This window comes from Heterocephalus glaber, unplaced genomic scaffold (assembly GCF_053883595.1).
Source record: "Heterocephalus glaber isolate CG9 unplaced genomic scaffold, H.glaber_assembly_v1.0 deba00000594, whole genome shotgun sequence".
NCBI lineage: Eukaryota > Metazoa > Chordata > Mammalia > Rodentia > Bathyergidae > Heterocephalus > Heterocephalus glaber.
In genome coordinates, this window is record NW_028258151.1 from 14,552,518 (window position 1) to 14,572,516 (window position 19,999).

At 53.1% G+C, this 19,999-nt stretch overlaps 1 protein-coding gene across 7 annotated transcripts; it reads right to left on the reverse strand.

The window, feature by feature from the left end:
- Positions 1-8,222: 8,222 nt before the first annotated feature.
- On the reverse strand, positions 8,223-19,956 carry Map4k2 (mitogen-activated protein kinase kinase kinase kinase 2). 7 transcript variants are annotated; one of them, XM_013074951.3, is made up of 32 exons: positions 19,633-19,956; positions 19,454-19,511; positions 19,153-19,243; positions 19,001-19,065; positions 18,675-18,730; positions 18,343-18,390; positions 18,227-18,269; positions 17,672-17,744; positions 17,462-17,593; positions 17,326-17,388; positions 16,911-16,992; positions 16,770-16,826; positions 16,288-16,366; positions 16,128-16,186; positions 15,697-15,737; positions 15,582-15,620; positions 15,456-15,489; positions 15,241-15,346; positions 15,076-15,164; positions 14,960-15,001; positions 14,796-14,880; positions 14,619-14,698; positions 14,472-14,532; positions 14,268-14,385; positions 10,700-10,758; positions 10,525-10,628; positions 10,258-10,435; positions 9,334-9,402; positions 9,160-9,246; positions 8,927-8,997; positions 8,785-8,840; positions 8,223-8,678 (listed from the first exon to the last, which is right to left on the reverse strand). In XM_013074951.3, the coding sequence occupies exons 1-32, from the start codon at positions 19,726-19,728 to the stop codon at positions 8,591-8,593; spliced, it is 2,409 nt and encodes an 802-aa protein (XP_012930405.1). In that variant the 5' UTR covers positions 19,729-19,956; the 3' UTR covers positions 8,223-8,590. The 7 variants fall into 7 exon arrangements, with proteins under 7 accessions (XP_012930405.1, XP_004852516.1, XP_004852517.1 ...); XM_004852459.4 differs by having other exon boundaries at positions 16,719-16,826; positions 19,633-19,949; XM_004852460.4 differs by having other exon boundaries at positions 15,076-15,140; positions 16,719-16,826; positions 19,633-19,790.
- Between the last annotated feature and the right edge of the window lie 43 nt (positions 19,957-19,999).

A 19,999-nucleotide genomic window follows, 5' to 3' on the forward strand; every position in this document is an offset into this window, starting at 1 on the left:
GCTGGGCGTGGTGGCACAAGTCTGATCCTAGCACTTGGAAGGCTGAGGCTGGAAGAGCAGGAGTTTGAGACCTACCCGGCCAATTTAGGAAAACCCTGTCTCACTAAAAGGGGATAGGGAAGTAACAGCGCTCTTTGGCTTGGCTTCCCAACTCTGGTGGCGGAAGAGACAGTGTCTGAACTGAAGGAACACCGTACAAAATTAGATGAAGAAAGCATAAATGGTGCACCAATGAGACGTAAAAAGAAGAAAGCTGGCAAGCCTGTAATCTCAGCACTCCAGAGGCTGAGGCAGGAGGTCTCAAGTTCCAGGCCAGCCTGGGCCACATAGTCAATTCAAGGCCAGCCTGAACTACAAAACAAGCTCTTGTCTCCAAAAAAAAAAAAAAAAAGGACAGGTAAAGGACCAATATTTAGTACTTACCTAGCATCCAGTAAGCCTTAGGTTCCAACCCCAGCATCACAAAACAAACATACAAAAAAGCCAATATTTATAACACAAGTCTTTTTTAAAAAATTTTTTCTGTGAACATTTTTGTAGTACCTATTTGCAGTACATGATGATTATTTTCGTCGTGGAGTTGGTGCTCATACATCCTCTGCCAGAAATTTTTTTGTTTTTGAGATGGTCTCGTTATGTAGTCTAGGCTGGCCTCAAACTCGAGGCAATCCTCCTGCTTCAGTTTCCTGAGTACTGGGATTACAGGCATGCGCCACCATACCAGAAGTCTTAAACGCTAATTAGAAAAAGGTCTGTAATCACAGCACCTCTGGAAGGCTTAGGCAGAAGGATCCCAAGTTTGAACCTAGTCTGGGCAGTTTAGTAACTTATTTAGACTCCCTCTCAAAACATAAAAAGGGATGGGAACGCCGGAGATTTAACTTGGTTTCGCCGCCTGCTGCGCAAGAGCAAAGACCCGAGTTCGATCCGCGGTACCACCCCCCCCCCCCAAAAAAAGGAATGGGGATGTAGTTCAGTGCAGAGGCCCTGGGTTGAATCCTGTTACCACCAAGGGGGGGGGGGGCAAAACAAGAAAAAAATGAACAAAGAATGTGAGTGAGCGAGTCTTAGAATAGCAAATCCAAATAGCCAAGAATGGCAGGAAAGGGGCCGGGGATTTAGCTCAGTGGTTTCTTCACCTGCTGTGCAAGCTCAAGGACCCAAGTTCGATCCCTGGTACCCAAAACAAAAAAGCAGGGAAATGCAAATTAAAGTGACAATGAGACATCGTTCATCACAGTACCAAAAACTAAATATGCTAACACGTGTTATTGCAAATTTTTTCTGGAAAGTATTGTGTTGTCTGTTTTTACCCCATTTGATACCTGAGCACCAAGAGCTATAGCACCAAGAGCTATAGTTCCCTCACTTACAAAGCTCTGGCAGGAGGATCAGTTGAACCCAGAACTTCAAAACCAGCATTGGGGGGCTGGGGATTTAGCTCAGTGGTTCCACCGCCTGCCTCGAAAGCACAAGGACCCAAGTTCGATCCCCAGTACCAAAAACAAAACCAGCATTGGGTAACATCATGAAACTCAGTCTGAAAAAAAAAAAGTCCTTCAAAAAAACTCTTTAAATCTAGCATCCAAGTCCTTGAACGTGATTATAGAATAGGTTCAGAGTCCTCTGCATTTACGCAGAACTGCATGAAGTAAACATGATTTCCATCAGTATGGGATGAAATTGGAATACTTTAAGCTTAACAGTTATACCCTGGAAAACCTGCTAACCCACTCCCACTGACCTAGAGGGACTTCTGTGTGGTACTGTTACTAAATGAGCAAGAGATATACACTATTGGGTTGTTTTGTTATATGAGACAGGGTCTCACTATGTAGTTCAGACTGTCTTGAACTCACTATGTAGCCTAGGCTAGCCTTGAACTCACAGCAGTCCTCCTGCCTCAGCCTCCCAAGTGCTAGGATTACAGGAATGTACCACTACACCTGGCTTCTGTTTTTGCAAAACAAACCCCTTGTACACATGTCCTTATTTGTACCCAATTACCTGGTACTAGAGCATAGATATCTAAATGTATGCTGATGCAGGAGCCTAATCCAGGCATCCCTGGGTAGCAAAATCTGTAGATGCTCAAGTTCCTTATATAAAATGGCACATAATTTGCATATACCTTGCACACTTCCTCTTGAACACCTTTTCTTTTTTCTTTTCCAGTACTGTTGATCAAACCCACAACCTTGTGGCTGGTAGGCACTTTCTTATGTGTTACATTCCCAGCTACCTTCTGTATTTTTTGGTCCCCCCCCCACCACACCGGGGATGGAACTCAGGGACTTGTGCTTACAAGGCAGGTGCAGTGCCACTGAGCTAAATCCCTAGCCCACCTTCTGTATTTTTCTTTCTCCCCTTCCCCTCTTTTCTTTACTGTCTGTCTGTCTGTCTTTTTTGTGGTACTAGGGATTGAACCAAGGCCTTCATACCAAGGTACATCCATTGCCCTTATGTTTTTTTTGATACTGGGGATCGAACTCTGGTCCTTGCACTTGCACAGCAGGTGGCGAAACCACTGAGCTAAGTCCCCGGCTCACCCTTATGTTATATTTTGAGACAGGGTCTTGATAAGTCAGTAAATTGCCCAGGCTGGGCTCAAACTTGTGATCCCCCTGCCTCAGCCTCCCAGAGTGCTCAGATTACAAGAGTGGGCCACAGCACCCAGCTCCTCCTCTATCCTATAAATGACTTATAACATCCAACACAACACAAAAGCTATGTAAATAGTTGTGTGTTTTTTTGGTTTTTTGGTACCGGGGATGGAACTTGGGTCCTTGCGCTTGCAAGGCAGGCAGTGGAACCACTGAGCTAAATCCCTGGCTGTAAATAATTGTTATACTGTATTGTTTAGGGAATGATGGCAAGAAAAAGCCTGTACATGTCATGTAATGCAGTTTTTCTTTTCTGAAATTCTCCATCTGTTGTAGGCTAAATCCATGGATAGGGAACCTGTGGATAACTGACTGTATAGAGAAGCTATGGAAGGATGCACACCACACCCTCCTCCTAGTGGAGAGGGAAATGGGCAGCTAGAACTTACCTAATATGTCTAAAGAACCCAACACAGCTAGTGTGGTGGTGTGCACGTGTGATGGTGTGCATGTGTAATCTCTGATACTCAGCTGAGGCAGGAGGATGGAGAGGTCAAGGCCAGCCTAAGCAACAAAGCAAGATCCTGTTTCCCAGAAAAACTCCAAAACAACAACAATCAAAAAGCAACAAATATCCTTTATTTATTTATTTATTTATTTTAGACAAGGTTTCACTATATAGTCCAAGCTGGCCATAATCTCCAAAAATGTACAACACACTGCCAGGTGTGGTGGCACATGTCTATAGTCCCAGCACTCCAGAGGCTGAGGCAGGAGGATCACAGCAAGTTGAGTTAAGGCCAGCCTGAATGACAAAGGGAGACCTTGTCTTACTACCCTACCCCACCTGCAAAAAAGTATAAAAAGAAAATAATGACACAGTCCCATGTAATACATTCTGTAGCGGTATGGGCATAAACGCACGATAGGATGATTACAAATTTCTACTAGTAGGGGCTGGGAATTTAACTCAGTGGCCCCTACACCTTCCTCACAAGCGCAAGGTTCTGAGTTTGATCCCTGGTACCAAAAAAAAAACCCTACTAGTAGTGGGATTTCAGATCATTTTTACTTTTTCTTTCTGTTTTCCTCCTTTCTTTTTTTCCTTCTTTACCCTCCCTCCCTCCTTTCTTTCTTGTAGTACTGCAGAATGAATCCAGGGTCTTTGCAATAAACTATATCTCTAGTCCTTTTTTCTTTTTCTGTTTTTGAGACAGGGCTTTGCTAAGTGACTGAGTTGCCCAGGCTGAGCTTGAACTCATGGTGATCCTCCTGCCTGAGCCTCCTGAGTGCTGGGATTACAGGAATGCACCACCATGCCTGGCTAAAGGGGGACTATTGTATCTCTATGAATAAGGAAGCTGAAGCACAGAGAGGTTGAGTGACCTAAGGTCACAGTCTCTACTTGACAAATTTCTTTATTCGGATAGAACAGTTTGGAGTCAGGCTCTGCAACCTTGACACTCAGGACCATGCAGCAAACTCTTCTCAGTCTCAAGGCTAATTGGGGGCCAGGAATTTAGCTCAGTGGCACCGTGCCTGCCTCGAAAGCACAAGGTCCTGAGTTCAATTCCCAGTACCAAAAGAAAAAAAAAAAGATTCTCAAGGTGAATTGGCTTCCTGCACACCTGGGCCAGCCTTAGCCAGGCTCTATGTGGCAGCTAAGGAAGTTTTTAAATCAAGCTGCAGTTCCTACTCTACAATGTGCTGTGCTGATTCTGAGATCAGAATGACAGAGACAACTAGAAGGACAAAGACCACATTCCTGGTCCCTTAACTTGTTACTCATTAAAAGCATGATTACAAAACAAAGCATGATTTATGATTTATGAGCTGGACATGGTGGTGCATACCTATAATCCCAACACTGGGAAGGCTGAGGCAGGAGGATTGCCATGAGTTTGAGGCCAGCCTGGGTTACATAGTGAGTTCAAGGCCAGCCTGAACTACATAGTGAGACTGTCTGAAAATTAAATAATTAAATAAAATGCATCACTTGTGTTTTCTCCTGAGGTGGTCACCAGACTTGAAAGTGATTTTTGCAAAAATCAATGGCTCTTCCATTGAGGCTGCAGATGCCCAATTAGTAACTACAAGCAGAACGAAGCTTGACCTTTGATTTGTGAAACTTTAGGTCATATCACTTAGCTCTACACATAGACACATGTCATTTTGGAAGTACCTGTTTAAAAGTTGGCAAAACAAGGTTGATTATCCCTAGATTTGCACAACCTATCTCATCTTCCCTCAATACTGAGGCACAAAGAGCTTTACAGGACCATTCACTGTGCTAGGAAGTCTCCATCATGCTTAAAACCAGGGTCACCTTGGATTCCTGCAGAGCCTCACGAGACTGAGATCGCCCCACACAGAAACAGTCCTGGAGAGCAGGGCTCTTCCGCAGCCATCTTAGAAAGGCAGAACTGAGACAATGATCAGCCACACTCAGCCTCCCCAGCAAATGTCTATAAACCTTGGTCTGGTGCTTCTGTGAACCACAGGAACCTCTTGACCAGAAGGTCCCCACTCCAGCTACTCAAGATGAAGCCTTTGTTTTCTCTCACTCTCCTTTGTTGAGGGCCGGCTTGATCTTTGTCGGCTCCTCAAGCTAAATTCCCTTACTAGTTTTTCTTTTTTTGAGACGTCTTACTGTGTAGTTCAGGCTGGCCTCAAACTCATGACGATCCTCCTGCCTGAGCTTCTGGGATTACAGGCATGTGCCCACCCCCCAAGCCTTTTAGTATTTTCTCTTACTTTCCAATTAAATCTTTTTCTTTCAAATTTGTGCCTTAGTTTTAATTTCCATTATCACTGAAGCAAGAACTCTTGCTAACCAGTGCAAGAGAACACAACTGCTGTTATTTTTTATTTTCTTTTTCATTTTCTGGGGTGTTTTTTTTTGGTACCAGGGATCGAACTCGGGTCCTTTCACATGTGAGGCAGGCGGTATAACCACTGGACTAAATCCCTGGCTGTTTTCTGGTTTTTAAAAACAGGGTCTCTGTGTAGTCCAAGCTAGGCTTGAACTCACGGGGATCCTCCTGCCTCAGCCTCCAGAGTTCTGGGATCACAGGTGTGCATCACCACATCCAGCTCATACCTTTATTTCTTTTTCTTTTCTTTTTTTGGGGAACCGGGGATCGAACTCAAGACCTTGCACTTGGCAGGCAGCCAGCAGAACCACTGAGCTAAATCCCTGGCCCTTTATACCTTTATTTCTTAAACCTGACTTTCTTCCAGGTTTGTCACTCCTAAATTCCTAAGAGTCTTAAAGATACTATAAATTCTAAAAGTTCTATCAAAGACTTCCATTCTCAGATAAGCAGTACTATTAAATGCATACTACATCTTTAAACTTCAAACACATAAACAGTTTCTATTTTAACCTACTCGATAGGGTTTTTGCTTTAGCCCACTAATGGCCAAACTGACCTTAAGGAAACAAACACTAATAAATGATAAATGACCTAAAAGTAATCCTCAATCATCCATCTTAAGAGTGCCCCTAGACCACAGCATACCACAAGCCCCTTAGCGCCTGCACTTTTTGCCTGTGTGTACTTAACTCTGCTTAATAAAGTTGCCTATGCCACTCAATGAGGTGTCCAAACACTATTTTTCCTTACAAGAGTCTAGAACGTACCCAGTCCAGGTTGAGGTCCCCATTTCCTCTTAACAAGGACCTCTTCAGACCCAACTAGTTACTGTACGAATTGAATTGAATCCTGGGATACCCAGTTGGTGTCAGTTGCTGCTGGGGTGCAAAGTAGGAAGTTTGCAGTCTCTTTTTTACTAGTCCCTGAATTTTATCACTACATGTGATAAAAACACTGATCTCAAGGCCAGGGATTTAGCTCAGTGGTTCCGCTGCCTGCCTTGAAAGCACAAGGACCCAAGTTTGATCCCCGGTACCAAAGAAAAAACAACAACAAAAACACTGATCATTGGGTAGGGGTGGGAAGCAACAGCATGGAGCTAGCTGAGCCTGGAGGGAGGGAATCATGTGCCACTCACTGCTCTGAAGGCAGCCAGCTAAGGCCAGTTATGTGGGAGACCATTGCTCTGTCCCTACCTCCAAGAAATCTGCAGAACTGGAAGCCAGGAGCTCACTTTGTAACCACATTGCCCCCAGCCCAATTTGGCCTGTAAGACACCCTCCAGATGAGTATGACCCACTAGGACTCAGAAGGTACTCCTTAGCCTCCTTTGAGCTCACTAGAGACACGGGATGCATCCCTCCCCCGTTTCAGCCAAGAAACCCTGTGGCTACTGCAAACAGAGCAGTCAGGACTCTGCTGCAGAGTGGAACAGGACAAGGTGACATCCATGAGGGCCACAAATCTATTAATACACACTGCCATCTATCCTCCCACCATGGCTTGCCTGGGAAAGCGCTTCCTGCCAGCCCCCCTGGCATAGAGGTTTCAACACTGGCTTTGGGTGTTAGAAGGGTGTGACGAGCCCTATGGGAGCCCTGAGCCCTGGATTGTGGTTCCATGTCACCCTCCAGCCCTGTTGTCCTTCCAGGCCCAATCTTCCCCTTGGCCAGCTTCCGCCCAGCCTCCCCTGCTCAAAGTCTCTGGTGGAGCAGCCAGTCGGTGCATGACACAGGAGGGCAATCCATGACTGGGGGTCCCAAACCCTCTGAGAGAGGACCTTGAGAGGAAAATGTAAAGCACAAGCTCGGCATCAGGAGGACAAATGTGCCTTCAAAGTGCCAGCTCCAGCAGGACAGTCCTTCCCCAAGCGGTGGTCTTGTCTTGGTGACCTGAGGGCCTGGCACTCAGGAGCACCTTGGGGAGAATCTGTTTTTGTTAATTTTTCCCCAATAATGGAGATTGAACCCAGGGCCTTTGCACTGAGCTACATCCCCACCCCTTTTCTTGAAATTTCCCTCTAAATTTCCCAGACTGGGCTCAAATTTGTGATCTTTCTGTCTCAGCCTCCCAGAGTGCTGGGATTATTGGCATGCACCACCATACCAGGGTATAGGATCAGTTAAGAGGACACTAACTCATCATCTTTTTTTTTTTTTTTTGGTACCGGGGATTGAACTCAGGTCCTTGAGCTTGTGAGGCAGGTGGTGGAACCACTGAGCTAAATCCCTGCCCCAATATATTCTTGCTTTTTTTTTGGTACTGGAGATCGAACTCAGGACCTTGCACTTTTGAGGTAGGTGGAGGAACCACTGAGCTAAATCCCCGGCCCACTAGCTCATCTTCTTCAAGTGTATCCAGAGGATTGCCCAATATTGGTCTGACATGGGATGCTATGGTGGGTGAGTTAGGGAGGTGGCCCTGGGTATCCCTCCAGGGGGCTGGGTAGAACAGGCCACAGGTGAGACCCTCCATGAGGCTTCCCTGGATAGGAGTCTTTTAGTTCAAGGTCCCTCCCTGCATTAGTCCTTTGGGTGTCAATCTACAACAGAGGCCTCAAACTGCAAAGCTGATGGCCATCTCTGGGCAGGGAGAGACAAAGTGGTCAATATGGCTTCTGAGGCCAGCGGCCCGTCTCCTGCACCTGGCCTCCCCCAAACCCTGGCATCCCAAGACAGAAAAGTGTACTGCAGGGAGGGAGAAGGAAGAGCCTCTGCTCCCCTGGACCTGGAGGAACAATGGGTAAAACCAGCTCGCTTTAATACCAATATAGTTCTCTCTTTTAAATACATGTTCCCCAGACAGAGCCAGGGGCAGGTTCCTGGCAGCATGAGTGCAAAGGAAATGCGGGACAAAATGGAATGGGTTGGCAGGCAGCCCTCATCAGCCTGGGTCCCCATACCAGGGATGGGGGTGCCTGTGGGGAGGGTTGGCAGCAGCTTCCTCTGGTCCAGTTATTGCTGAGGCTCGGTGGGGGTGGGTTGAGGGGGTTCTCTCCTCTCCCCGGCTCCATAACACTTCTCAGGATTATTTCCATCCTCCAGCTTAGCAGAGCCAGAGCACCTCTGGCCCAGGAGGGGCCCCTTTTCCCCTGGGCTCGGGTGGGGTTGCTCAGTAGCTGCTCTGGTGGCCCGTGAGGATGTACAGGTTGCTGTGTGCTCCTGGGTTGTCGGTGGGAATGCTCTCCAAGATGATGTCTCTGGAGGGAAGAGGGTGGGTGTGAGGCAGGAGCAAGGCACGTCCGTCCAACCCTCCTCCTCTAGGCCCAAGGGTGGCTGCAGGGAAGGCTGGGGTGCCTGGCTTACCTGTGGGCCCCCAGCACTCGGAAGATCCTTGTCTTGTCGGTGATCTCCTGGGTCACCTGGGAAGACAAGGAGCCCTGAGGCCACCCCAGCAGGTCCCCTCCCAAGAGGCAAGGACAACAGCAGGCCCTTGAGCCCCACTCACCTCATTGGTGTCCAGGCTGCGGCCCTGCATGCCGTGGCTCCAGAAGGCCAGCACACTGTCCTGCAGGCATACTGCAAGGGTGGGCGCCATCAGTCTGTGGCTGCCCTAAGGACATTGGTCCTCTAGCCCCGAGTGACGGCCTAAGTCTGGGCCACAGATGTCCTCACCGACCCCTGGGCCTTTGGCCCCATCACATGCTGGGGATATTCTTGACCCACCTCTGGCTCACTCACCCACAGTCTCAATGGGGAAGTCAAAGGTCAGTTCAGGGGCCAGTGTGGCCGTGGGCTCGCCTTGCAGGTTGACAATCCTCACGCAGCCTGGCCAGGGAGAGGGCTGGTGGGTGGGGATGGGGCGGCTTCCTTCACCCCATTGTCACCCCCAGCCCTCACTCCCAGGTTACTCACGTTCAAAGCTGACCAGCACTGTGTCCCTGTCCACCTGGATCACCTGCTGGGCTGAGCCTGGGACCCCCTCTGTGGGCATACAGCCTGGCTGAGTCCCCAGCCCACTCTGACCCCAAAGGGCATGGGCTACAGCCAGCCCCACTTATGAGTACATTTCAGCTTGTGGCTAATCTCACTCGGAGAAGATAAGGGACCACCCTGGCTCATGAGGAGCAGCGGGGAGTCCAGGGAGCTATAGGCAGGCTGGAGAGTCAAGAAAACCAGGATGTGGTACTCAGTTACCCTGGGACCCTGAAAAAGTCACTTCACCACCCTGAGCCTCAGTTTCCTCATTGGTAGCCTAAGTTTACTGATGCCTTCCTTACAGGGCCACCATGAGAACCAAGAATGAGATTCCGTGAGTGAAGCTGCTGGCAGGGTGAGGTAACAAGGAGGGGCCTTTTCTTCTCCTCTCCTGGCACCCCACAGCCACCCCACACCTCCCCGCAGCTTCCTTGCTCCTGCTTCAGAGCTCCTTCTTCCTGCTCCCCAGCTGCAGCCCTGAACACAGCTGCTTTTTCTTAGCTCCTAAGCCCTGGGGTCTAATAAAATCTTGTTTCATGTGACCAGGTCTCATTATGTTCCCCAGGCTGTCCCTCAACCTCTGGGCTCAAGTGATCATCCTGCCTCAGCCAGGCCCCTGAGCTCCACTGGGTGGTTAAGACAACAGGGAGGAACCATGAAGCCTGGCTTTGTCTACTGAAATCTGTCACAGAAGCCTGGTAGAAGCACACTGAAGAGGGGATGGGAGTTCCAGACCCTGCATGGCCCCCAAGGCCACTGTGGAGCCGAAGGCTGTGGGGACCCTGGTTTGAGATTGCAGGGCTCCCACTACCATCTCTCATGTACCTCCATGCCCTCAGCCCAGAGTTCCCACTCACTCACCAGGTGGGATGAGGATGTCAGGTGTCAGGCCAGCCTCTAGGGGCAGGACATGGAACAGGACACGGCAGCCAGGCCCCTCAGGCCCTTCGGCACCTACACACACCTGAGGCAGCTCCTTCCCATCCAGCACCAGCGGCTCCAGCATCCCAGCTGGGCTGGGCAGAGGGCTGGAGAAATTCTGGGGGGCAGTAGGGATGCTGGGGTCTCCATTTCACCCTCAGGGCCCCTGCCCCATAGTCCCCCAGGCATTCACAAGCCGGCCCACACCTTTAGCAGCAGGAACTTCTGCAGTGGCTCATACCACTGCAGCAGGAGCAGGCTGGCAGGCAATGCGGCCAGCAGGAAGGTGCCGCCTGTGTAGGGGTTCCGCACTGTGGAGAAGCAGCCATGGGCACAGGCTCGGCCCAAGCCCCACCATGCCAGGCCCCCGGCTTGCTCTTACCGACACGACACTGCAGGCAGCCTTTGGTGTCTGGGATCTTGGTGGACAGCGCAAAGCGCCTGTAGGGGTGACAACCGGGAGATGTGATGGGGCACCATCCACAGGTGAGGCTTCCACAGAGCCCTGTGAGGTGCCACTGTCATCTTCCCACTTCACAGGTAAGAGGCAGAGGTTTACGGAGTGTGGTGGTGCATGCTTGTAATCCCAAGACTCTGGGACAGGAGGACTGCAAGTTTGAGCCCAGCCTGGGCAACTTAATGACTTAGCAAGACTGGTATAGTTTATATCTAGATGTACCCCCAAAGGCTCATGCTCTCACAGGTAAGGGCTTGTGGAAGGTGACTGGATTATGCAGTGCTAATCCACTCCCTTGTGTCACAGGATGGGTTGGTTTCGGGAGGTGGGGTTCAGCCAGAAAAGGTGGGTTACTGGGGGCGTGGCCTAGGTTACATCTTAGTCCCCAGCTCCTCCCTGCATGCTGTATCCTGGCTGCTTGGAGGAAAGCAGCTCTCCTCCACCCAGTCCCTTCCACAGTGCCTCTGACCATGCAAGGACTGAAACTTCTGAAGCATGAGGCAAAATAAACCTTTCCTCTTTTTAGTTGTGGGGATCAGGTATTTTGTCTGAGCAAAAAGAAGAGTAACCAAGACAGGGCTAGAGATGTAGCTCAGGGTAAAGGCCCTGAGTTCAAACCCCAGTGGTAATTTAAGAATAAAAAAGAAAGAAAGAAAAGAAAAAGAGGGAGAAAGTCAGAGAGACTCAGAGGCCAAGAAACTTGCTCCACAACGCTGTACAGGGCAGAAAGTCTGTAGCCTGGAGTGTCTTCCCCAGAGTCCAGGGGTTTGGGTCACAGAATTACATCTGGCTCTGTGTGGCCTTGAGCAGACCACTTCACCTCTCTCTCCCTCAATCTCATCTGTAGAATGGGGATGAAGTGGCACCAGGCTCAGGGACTCACAGCAAGGTTAAATGAGTTAACATGCAGGAGAGCACTCTCATCCGGTTACTCTTTGAGTCTTTGCAAGGCCACGCTAGGTAAAGCCAGGTGTAATTGAGGAAACCAGTGTGCAGGCTGGGAGCAGAGGCAGACTACAGCTCAGTCTGCCCACAGCATGCACAGCCCATTCCGGACAGGCACACAGGCCCCTGGAGGGGGAGGAACTTTAAACAGTGAATGAAAACTGGGGATGGTGGCACATGCCTATAATCCCAGCCACTCAGGAGGCTGAAGCAGGAGGATAGGAAGTTGGAGGCAACTTAGCAACTCAGTCAGATCTTGTCTCAAAATAAAAAGGGCCAGGGATGTATCTCAGTGACAGAGCTCCTCAGAGTTCGATTGCCAGTATAACTGGAAAAAAAAAAAGACAGAGAGAGAAAGAAACAGCGAAAGGCCTGCTCTCTGTTGCTTTGGCTGAAGCTAACGCCCTGCAGGGCCATGGGGGACCTGCCTTTTTGCCTAGGGAGGAGTGAAGGGTGCTAGTCAGAGGTGTTTGCCTTGGTTGTGAGGAGTCCCTAAGCCCCAGGGGACCCTCCGAGTCTGTTTCTTTCTCTGGGAACAGTGCTCCCTGCTGGCCTTGCTGGCTCCTCCCAGTGGCCCAGCCCTGCCCCTGCATCTGCCAGGATGCAGCCCCAGGGAGGAAGCTGGTGTCTGCCTTGCCTCACCCTCTGCCCTGCCCTCTTCCTCCTACTCTTCCCCAGCTGGCCTTTGTGTGAGACAATAGCATATCATTTTGTGTTTGGTTTTTCCTAACAATTCTGGTTCTCCCTTCTGTACATTCAAAATGGACACAGACTGACTTCCAGACATATGCTCTTGGAGGCTCCAGTGGGCCTGCTTCCTGTGGGCCAGTTCAGAGGCTCGCTGGGGAACAAGCTCAGGAAGCCCCAAGGCCATGGGGCACCAGGTGCAGGAAGGGCCCGGGTCCTCCTGTTCTCCACAGATGGTGCTGCACTGGCCTGTCCTGCCTTGTCCTCCCTGCCTGGTCTGCCAGCATCTACCGTCACCTACCTGGTCATGACAGTGACTGAGCCATGGCCTGGCCCCCTTCCCCAGAGCTCCATCCCTATCCAGCTACGGAAAGATGGCATACCAAATAACTTTTTTTCTCTCGATACTGGGGATTGAACCCAGGGGCTTTGCCCTAAAATACATCCCCACCCCACCCCCACTGTTAATTTTTTAATTTTGAGACAGCGTCTTGCTAAGTCAAGTTGCCAGGTTGGCTGGAACTTGGGATCCTCCTGCCTCAGTCTCCAAGAGTATTAGGATTACAGGCCCACAGCACCAACGCTGGCTGAATAAGGATCTTCATGTGGCCAAAATGAATTCAGCTCCCTCTGAAAGCCGCTCCACCCCCATCTGATGACAGCCCCATCCTGCCCGTGGCCCAGGCCAGCAGGCTTGGAGTCAACCTTGACTCCCCTTTCTTTTCCATCCACCATCTATCGTCAGAAAATCCTGTTGTCTCAACTTACAAAACAGAATCAGAATTGGACCAGTTTTCACATCCTTCATGGCCAACCCAGCCCACGCCACTATCATCTGCCAGCTGACTCTCGCCAGCAGCCTCACCCTGTCACTGTCAGCTAAAGTGACCCCAGAACACCTCCATGTGCAGCATTCCTCGCAGTGACCCCCCAGGTTGCTCCCCCATGCCAACCATCCCAGACCCTGCCATTCCACTTCCTGAATACTGCTCCGGCTGGCCACTTCTCAGGGCCCCTCAGCCTAACCACACTGGGCCACACTGGGCCTACTAAGCTGGCCTCCTCTCCTGTCACCTCCCCTCCTCAGAGTCACATTCCCACTGCCCACCAGAGCCCACCAGCCTCTGCCTGTCATCAGCCCTAGTATCTTTGTTAAGAGGACCAGGACATTCCTCTGGGCGGGGCTCACAGGCCCTTCCACCCATTTTTCCTAGTCTCCCGATCTACTGGGGATTGAACTCAGGACCTTGTGCTTGCAAGGCAGGTGTGGCTCCAGTAAGCTAAATCCCTGGCCCCAGCTCTCCTAATCTTGAAAGCAAGGAATCACTTGACTCATGATGTCTCCAAGCCCAACACAGGCCCTGCAGAGCTCATGTGTGTCAGTGCTGGTTTTCGTGGGTGTCAGACCAAGCCCCACATCCTGACAGCCATGGCTCCCACAATCTACAAAGCACTTTGAAATCCATGGTGCCCTTCTTTCTTGTTTTTGCTTTTTGCAGTACTGGGTATTGAACCCAGGGCCTCTGCATTGAGCTACATCCCCAGCCTTTTTAAGTTTTATTTTGAGGCAGGGTCTCGCTAAGTCACTGTTTCCCACACTGGGGTTGAATTTAAGATCTGCCTGCCTCAGCCTCCCAGAGTGCTGAGGATTACAGGCATACACCATCATCCCCAGCCATGGTCTTCTCATCTCCAACAATCCCAGGAGCCAGTAGGGAGGCCACCAACTGTACTGACCAGGCTCAGTGACAGCAAAGGATGGATGACATATTCAAGGCCCCACCAGTACCAGGACTGGTGAGGCTGCACATCACACCTGCTCTGCCCCTTGGCTGCCACCCTGAACATGCAGTGCCCTGACCTGGGAATGATTCGCTGAGTGAGGCGGTTGGTGGGGATGGTGAGTGGGGCCTGCTGCTGTAGTCTCCGCTGCTCAAACAGACCAGGGAGGTCGTGTGCCCAGATATGTGTGGACTTCCCTGCCAGAGAGGGAGAGGGACGGGTGGGCTCAGAGGAAACTCAGGGCAGGCACTGTAGGTGCCAACCCACCCGTGCCATCTCCTACCTGAGAGTGACAGCAGCACATTGTTCACGCAGTAGAGCCAGGAGCAGCGGTGTGAAATGAGCTGGAGGACAGAGACATGGAGGGAGGGAGGGAGGATGACAGTCAGCCCCTGGGTCTTGACCTCACCCCCACGTGAGCAGGCCTCACCTTCTCCAGTGTGTCCTCGTGTAGCTCGTGCAGGTTGAGTGTGTAGACACCCTCCTCGGCCCCTACCACCAGGAACTGGTCTGCCATTGTGGCCATGGGGTCAGAGGTCAGAGGTCAGTCACGACCCTGGCCCAAGCCTAGTGATACCCAGCTCCCATTTCTTCACTCCGGACCTACCTCGAGTGACAGGGTGGACCCAGGTGACAGCAGCATGGATCCGCAGGGGGCAGCCATTGAAGACCTTGGAGAAGCAGGCACCCATCTGTGGAGGAGAGGGGCTGCCAAGGGAGCCAGAGGCATGGCATCGGGGTGCAGGGCTCTGGACTGTGGGCAACACTTACGTGCACTTTGGGGGTGGGGGGCAGCCCATGGCAGGCAGACCTCTAGGGGAGAGAAGGAGTCAGGGCTGGGGTGACGCCCACTGTGCACTGCCCACCCCCCTCTGTGGCCCCCTCACCTCAGGATTGTCCCGCTGCTTCATGGTGGCCCAGGCTGTGGGCAGCAGTGGGGGGCTTCCGGGCCCTGGTAGGGGTGGGGGCAGAATTCCTGCAGGCACAGGCTGCTGTGAGCTCAGCCTGTCCTGCACCCAGGCCTCCTCTGGCCTCCTAAGCCTGGGACTTACCTTGGGGGCTGGAATAAGGGTCCTCAGCTGCTGGCTCAGTAGGGGCTGGCCCCAAGAATGGGGCCCGCTTGATGGTTCCCATAGCATCATCTGGAGACTCTAACTCCTAGCAAGAAGGTGGAGAGTCCAGGTGGCTTTTGGCAGCTGACCCTATGACCTTGACCCAGCCTAACCACATTCTGGGGTATCCTCTCCCAGCTTCCTACACTCTGCACCTGCACTTCTGAGGCCGGCCGCATGGTCAGGCTCCTGGGGGTACAAAGCAGAGGGCTCTGAGTGTGAGACGGGACTGGCATCCAGGCCTGGCCGTCCCTGTCCTGTACTGGGTGCCAGCCCCTCACCTTTCCTCCAGGGCCTCCTGGACCGACTGCAGCAGGCTCCTGGGCAGAAGGGAGAGGGGTCAGAGGTCAGCCTTTCTGCCCCCCTCAAGCTGCAGCTCCCCTCCTCCTCACTCACCTGCTCAGCTCCTTTCCCAGAAGTGTCCACTCTTCCTCCCACTGGGGGAAACCAAGGCAGGGAACCCAGGAGAGAGGCAGAGACAATGTGAGAAGACACTTGAAATGGCAGGGGAATGAGAGGACAGATAGACAGATGGACAGTGGGATGGTACCAAGCAAGAGACCCCTGAGGGTTGGCAAATGAGACAACTGGTGGCATAGGCAGAACAGGATGTAGGTGGGGTAGGGACTTGGGCCCATGACAGGCCACCTTTTAGAAAGGTGTGGTCACCTTGCCACCTTCCAGCTAGCTGTCCTTAGAAGGAACCCCAAGCCCCTGAGTCCCTGGGTGGTACAGGCAGCCCCTGCTTCAAAGCACCTTGACTTGAGGGGCTTGACCCGCACCCCAGCCCATACCCAACCCCTCTACCTGCACAGCACACAACTCACTGGCTCATTGAGTGGGTCTGTTTCCTTTCTGCGAGGGGCACCGAATTTCACCTGGTGAACTGGTGAGTCCAAAGCACACAGGTCAGGGAGCTAGAGCCTTAAGACTGACCTCTAGGATCCTGCCACATTCACACGCACATGACCCCACCAGAAGACTCACACTGGATCTCAGAGGGAGTCCTCTCGGCTGGGCCGTGTTGCCCCCGTGAGTGAATGGTGTCTGGAAACATGTCGTAAGTCTAAGGAAGAACAAACTGAATGGGCTCCTACCCAGCACCCCCCTCAGCCAAGAATCCCTCTAGGTGCTTTATATGCACCAGTGTGTTTTGCTTTTTACAGAAATCCCTTGAGACAGAGATCTAGTAATTTGCCAAAGATCACACAAAAAGCAAGGCCACTTAGTCACGGTCATGGTCGACTTAGTCATGAGCACGGTCAGCCCATGGTTCCCAAAGGCGGGAATCTATCAAGGGGAGTTATAGGGAAGCAAGGCCCAGCTCAGAAAAGACTCCTAATGGGTGAGTTCAAGTGGAGGGAAGGGGCCTTGACCTGTATCACCTCTAGGCTTCCCATTTCCCAGTCCCACTTCACCTCTAGCTCACAGTCTTCAGGGGAGAGGGTTCCCAGGTGGGGGTCACTGGCCTTGTCCAGGAGCTGGGTGAGGAGGGCCCGAGGGAGCTGCTGTGTTGTGAATGGGTGCTGGAGGAGCAAGGGACAATCAGCTAGACTCTGTCCTTCAGGCTCTGCTTTTGAGCACCAAGCCCCAGGCCTGCCATCTCCCACCTGCAGGAGCTTCTCGGCTGTTGGCCTCTTCTTGGGGTTCTTGGTCAGGGCCAGCTTGAGGAAGTGGTGGAAGTTCTGGGTCCTAGTGGGCACAAGAGGCCCCACCGGTCCCAGGTGAGGCCTCCTGTAAGGCAGCTGCTGGCTGCCCCCGCCATTGCTCTGGGGCCCGCCCAGGAAGGGGCCAGCCTGAGAAATGCTCTTGCGACACACTAGCGCCTCCACTGCCAGCCACTTGTCTTTCTTTCCTATCCACATGGGGTGCCAGCCAGAGGCTGGTCCAGGCCCCTTGCTGAGAGGGTCCATAGAGGACTGGAGAACAGGGTTCCATGTTGCACGCGGGAGCTGGCAGGTGGCTCCTCCTCCCCTGGGGTCCTGGCTGAAAAAGGTGGTCCACGCAGGGGGTGTGGGCTCTCACCAGCATGTCTTCTCTCGAAGCTTGGGTGGTTGGAAGTTGCTCTTTGACATGAGCATCAAGGCCCTGTAGAGGTGCCAGGTCAGGGGTCAAGGGTCACCAGGACAAGGGTCAGGCAAGGGGCATGTCTCAGGCTGACCTCATGGGATGCAGATGGAAGAGAGGGGGCTGCAGCTCAGCCAGCTCAATGGCGGTGATACCCAGGGCCCAGACATCACATAGCTCATTGTAGCCACCCTTGCGCTCCACAGCAGCCACCTCCGGAGCCATCCTAGAGGCAGGGTCACAGATGGGATGGCCAAGTGTCCCACCTATGGCCACTGCCCCACCACCCAAGGCACAGCCTCACCAGTATGGAGTCCCAATGAAAGACCTCCTCTTGGCCACGGATGCTGTCAGCTCGCCTGATACTCCAAAGTCAGCTGTAGGAAAATGGGCAGCTCTCACTAGTTCTCTGGTCCCACTCGCCATCCCACCCCCAGGGCTCAGGCTCAGGATGCACCTGGGAGGGCAGAGACAGGTGGGTACCAGGTCCAGCCACAGCTGCCACAGGCCTAATGGGCCAGGCCAGGTTCCTCCCTTTCAAGGGCCAACCACCTTCCGTCCCCGAGTGTCTGGTCCTACATCCAGCTCCACCTAGACCCAACCTCATCCAACTTCCAGCAGGGATACTGCTAGGGTTTCTTTTTTTGGTACCATGGATCGAACTTGGGACCTTCTTGCGAGGCAGGTGCCAGAACCACTGAGCTAAATTTCTGGCCTATACTGGGGGTTTCTAAGTGGGGAAACTGAGGCTCAAGTGATAAAGTGACTTTTCTAAGGTGACCTCATGCTTGAGAAGATATTCTGACACTTCCAGACCCCCCACAGAATCCTCACCCTGACTGCATCCCCAAGTACTGACCCAGCTTGACTTCACCCTGGAGAGTGAGGAGAAGGTTGGCTCCCTGTGGAATAAGGAGAGAGAATCCTATAGGGTGCCCCAGGGCTGCCACCTCCCCGTCCTTGGCTGACCCCTACCTTGATGTCTCTGTGGATCTTCCCCTGAGAATGCAAGTGGTGGAGCCCCTGGGGACAGAGGGTAGTCCCTGAGTGCAGCTGTCTAGCACTAACCCCCCCTCCTGAACCCCTCCTCAGAACTAGGGCCCCCCACTCAAGCTGCTTCCTCCTCCCCTATCCCCAAACAGGAAGTGGCTGAGCCAAGAGGGAAATGGGCTGCTTCCGGCAACACGGCTGGGGCCCCTTCCCCCCCAGGACCCAGAGCCCAGGCCAGCTCTGCCTCAGGTTTTCCCTCTCCTGCTCTGGGCCCTTGCTCTGGGGGGCCGGTGTGGGCATCTGATGGGGCCAGGTACCTTCAGGGCCTCTCTGCAGACATAGGCAATCTGCCGCTCCTCCAGGGGCCCGGTGGCTGAAATGCAAAGATGAGGGCTGCTGGGGGCCTGGGGGGATCTGGTGACCTCCTAGGCCACCCTGTGGGAGAGGAGCAGTAGGTGCTGCTAGTTGAAGGGATGTTAGCCCATCTCCTCTCAGTCTACTCCGGGATTCCGAGCCCAGAGAAAGACAGTATTTCTCTCAAGGTCACATAGTCAGTCAGGAGTAGAGAGGAGCTCAAGTCCAGCCCAGACTCTTCCCTCCTGCCCCGATGTTGTGAGGGTGGGGAAAGAGGTATGGTTCTCACCATGGTAAATTTCCTGTAGGGACCCCCCTCCACAGAATTCCATGCAGATCCACAAGCGGTCATTCCTGGGGGGGAGGGGATGACAGAGCTGGGATGGGCTCACAGCAAGCTACATGGGGGCTGCTGAGGGCAGGAGGATAAAGCACCCTTACCTGAGGTAGCTTCCAATGTAAGCCACCACATTGGGGTGGCGGCACTCACGGAGGATGGTGATTTCTTGCTGAAGGGAGCTGATGTCGTCCCCTGGGGAGCACAAGACATCACGCGGGACCGAAGAGAGGTGGCCTGGACTTAATGCCCAATCTGCAAAATGAGAGGGTGCCTCCCTCCCGGCCACACTGGTGCCAGGGGTTGCCTCTCAGGGGGTCTGGAAATGTCAACTCTCCGCCCCCAGCAGCGCGCCAGTCAGTATCCTGCCTCCCTCCGGCGGCCAGGCCCCTCCCGGGCCCTCACCTGGGTCGAGCTTGACGATCTTCACGGCGGCCAGCTCGGACGTGACCGTGTCGCGGGCCTGCGGGACGGAGAGGGCGCAGGAGGATGAGGAGAGGGCGGGGCTGGGGGCTGGCTGCACGGCGGGGAGCGGGCAGGCACCCTCCACTCCGCGCTCCCGCGCATCCAGCCTCCGGGCGCACCTTGTAGACGTCGCCATAGGTCCCGGCTCCCACGCGCTGCAGTAGCTCAAAGCGGTCCCGCGGATCCTGCAGCGACACATCCCGCAGCAGCGCCATGGCCCGGCGCCGGGCGGGCGCGAGCTGCGGAGCCGGCACGGGGCGGTGCAGCAGCGGGGCGGGGCGGGGCGGCCGGGCCGGCTCCCGTGGCTCCAAGGCCGCGGGGGCGGGGCCAGGGAGGAGACGCCCAGCCGCTCCGGTCCGAAGGAGGCGCCCTTGGGACAGGCCCGCGGCGGCGGGGGAAGTCCCAGTGCCCGGGCTGAGCCCTCTCAGCCACCAACTCTACAGGTGGTGAGCACGAAGTCCACAGCCCGAGTAAAGAGGGGACGTT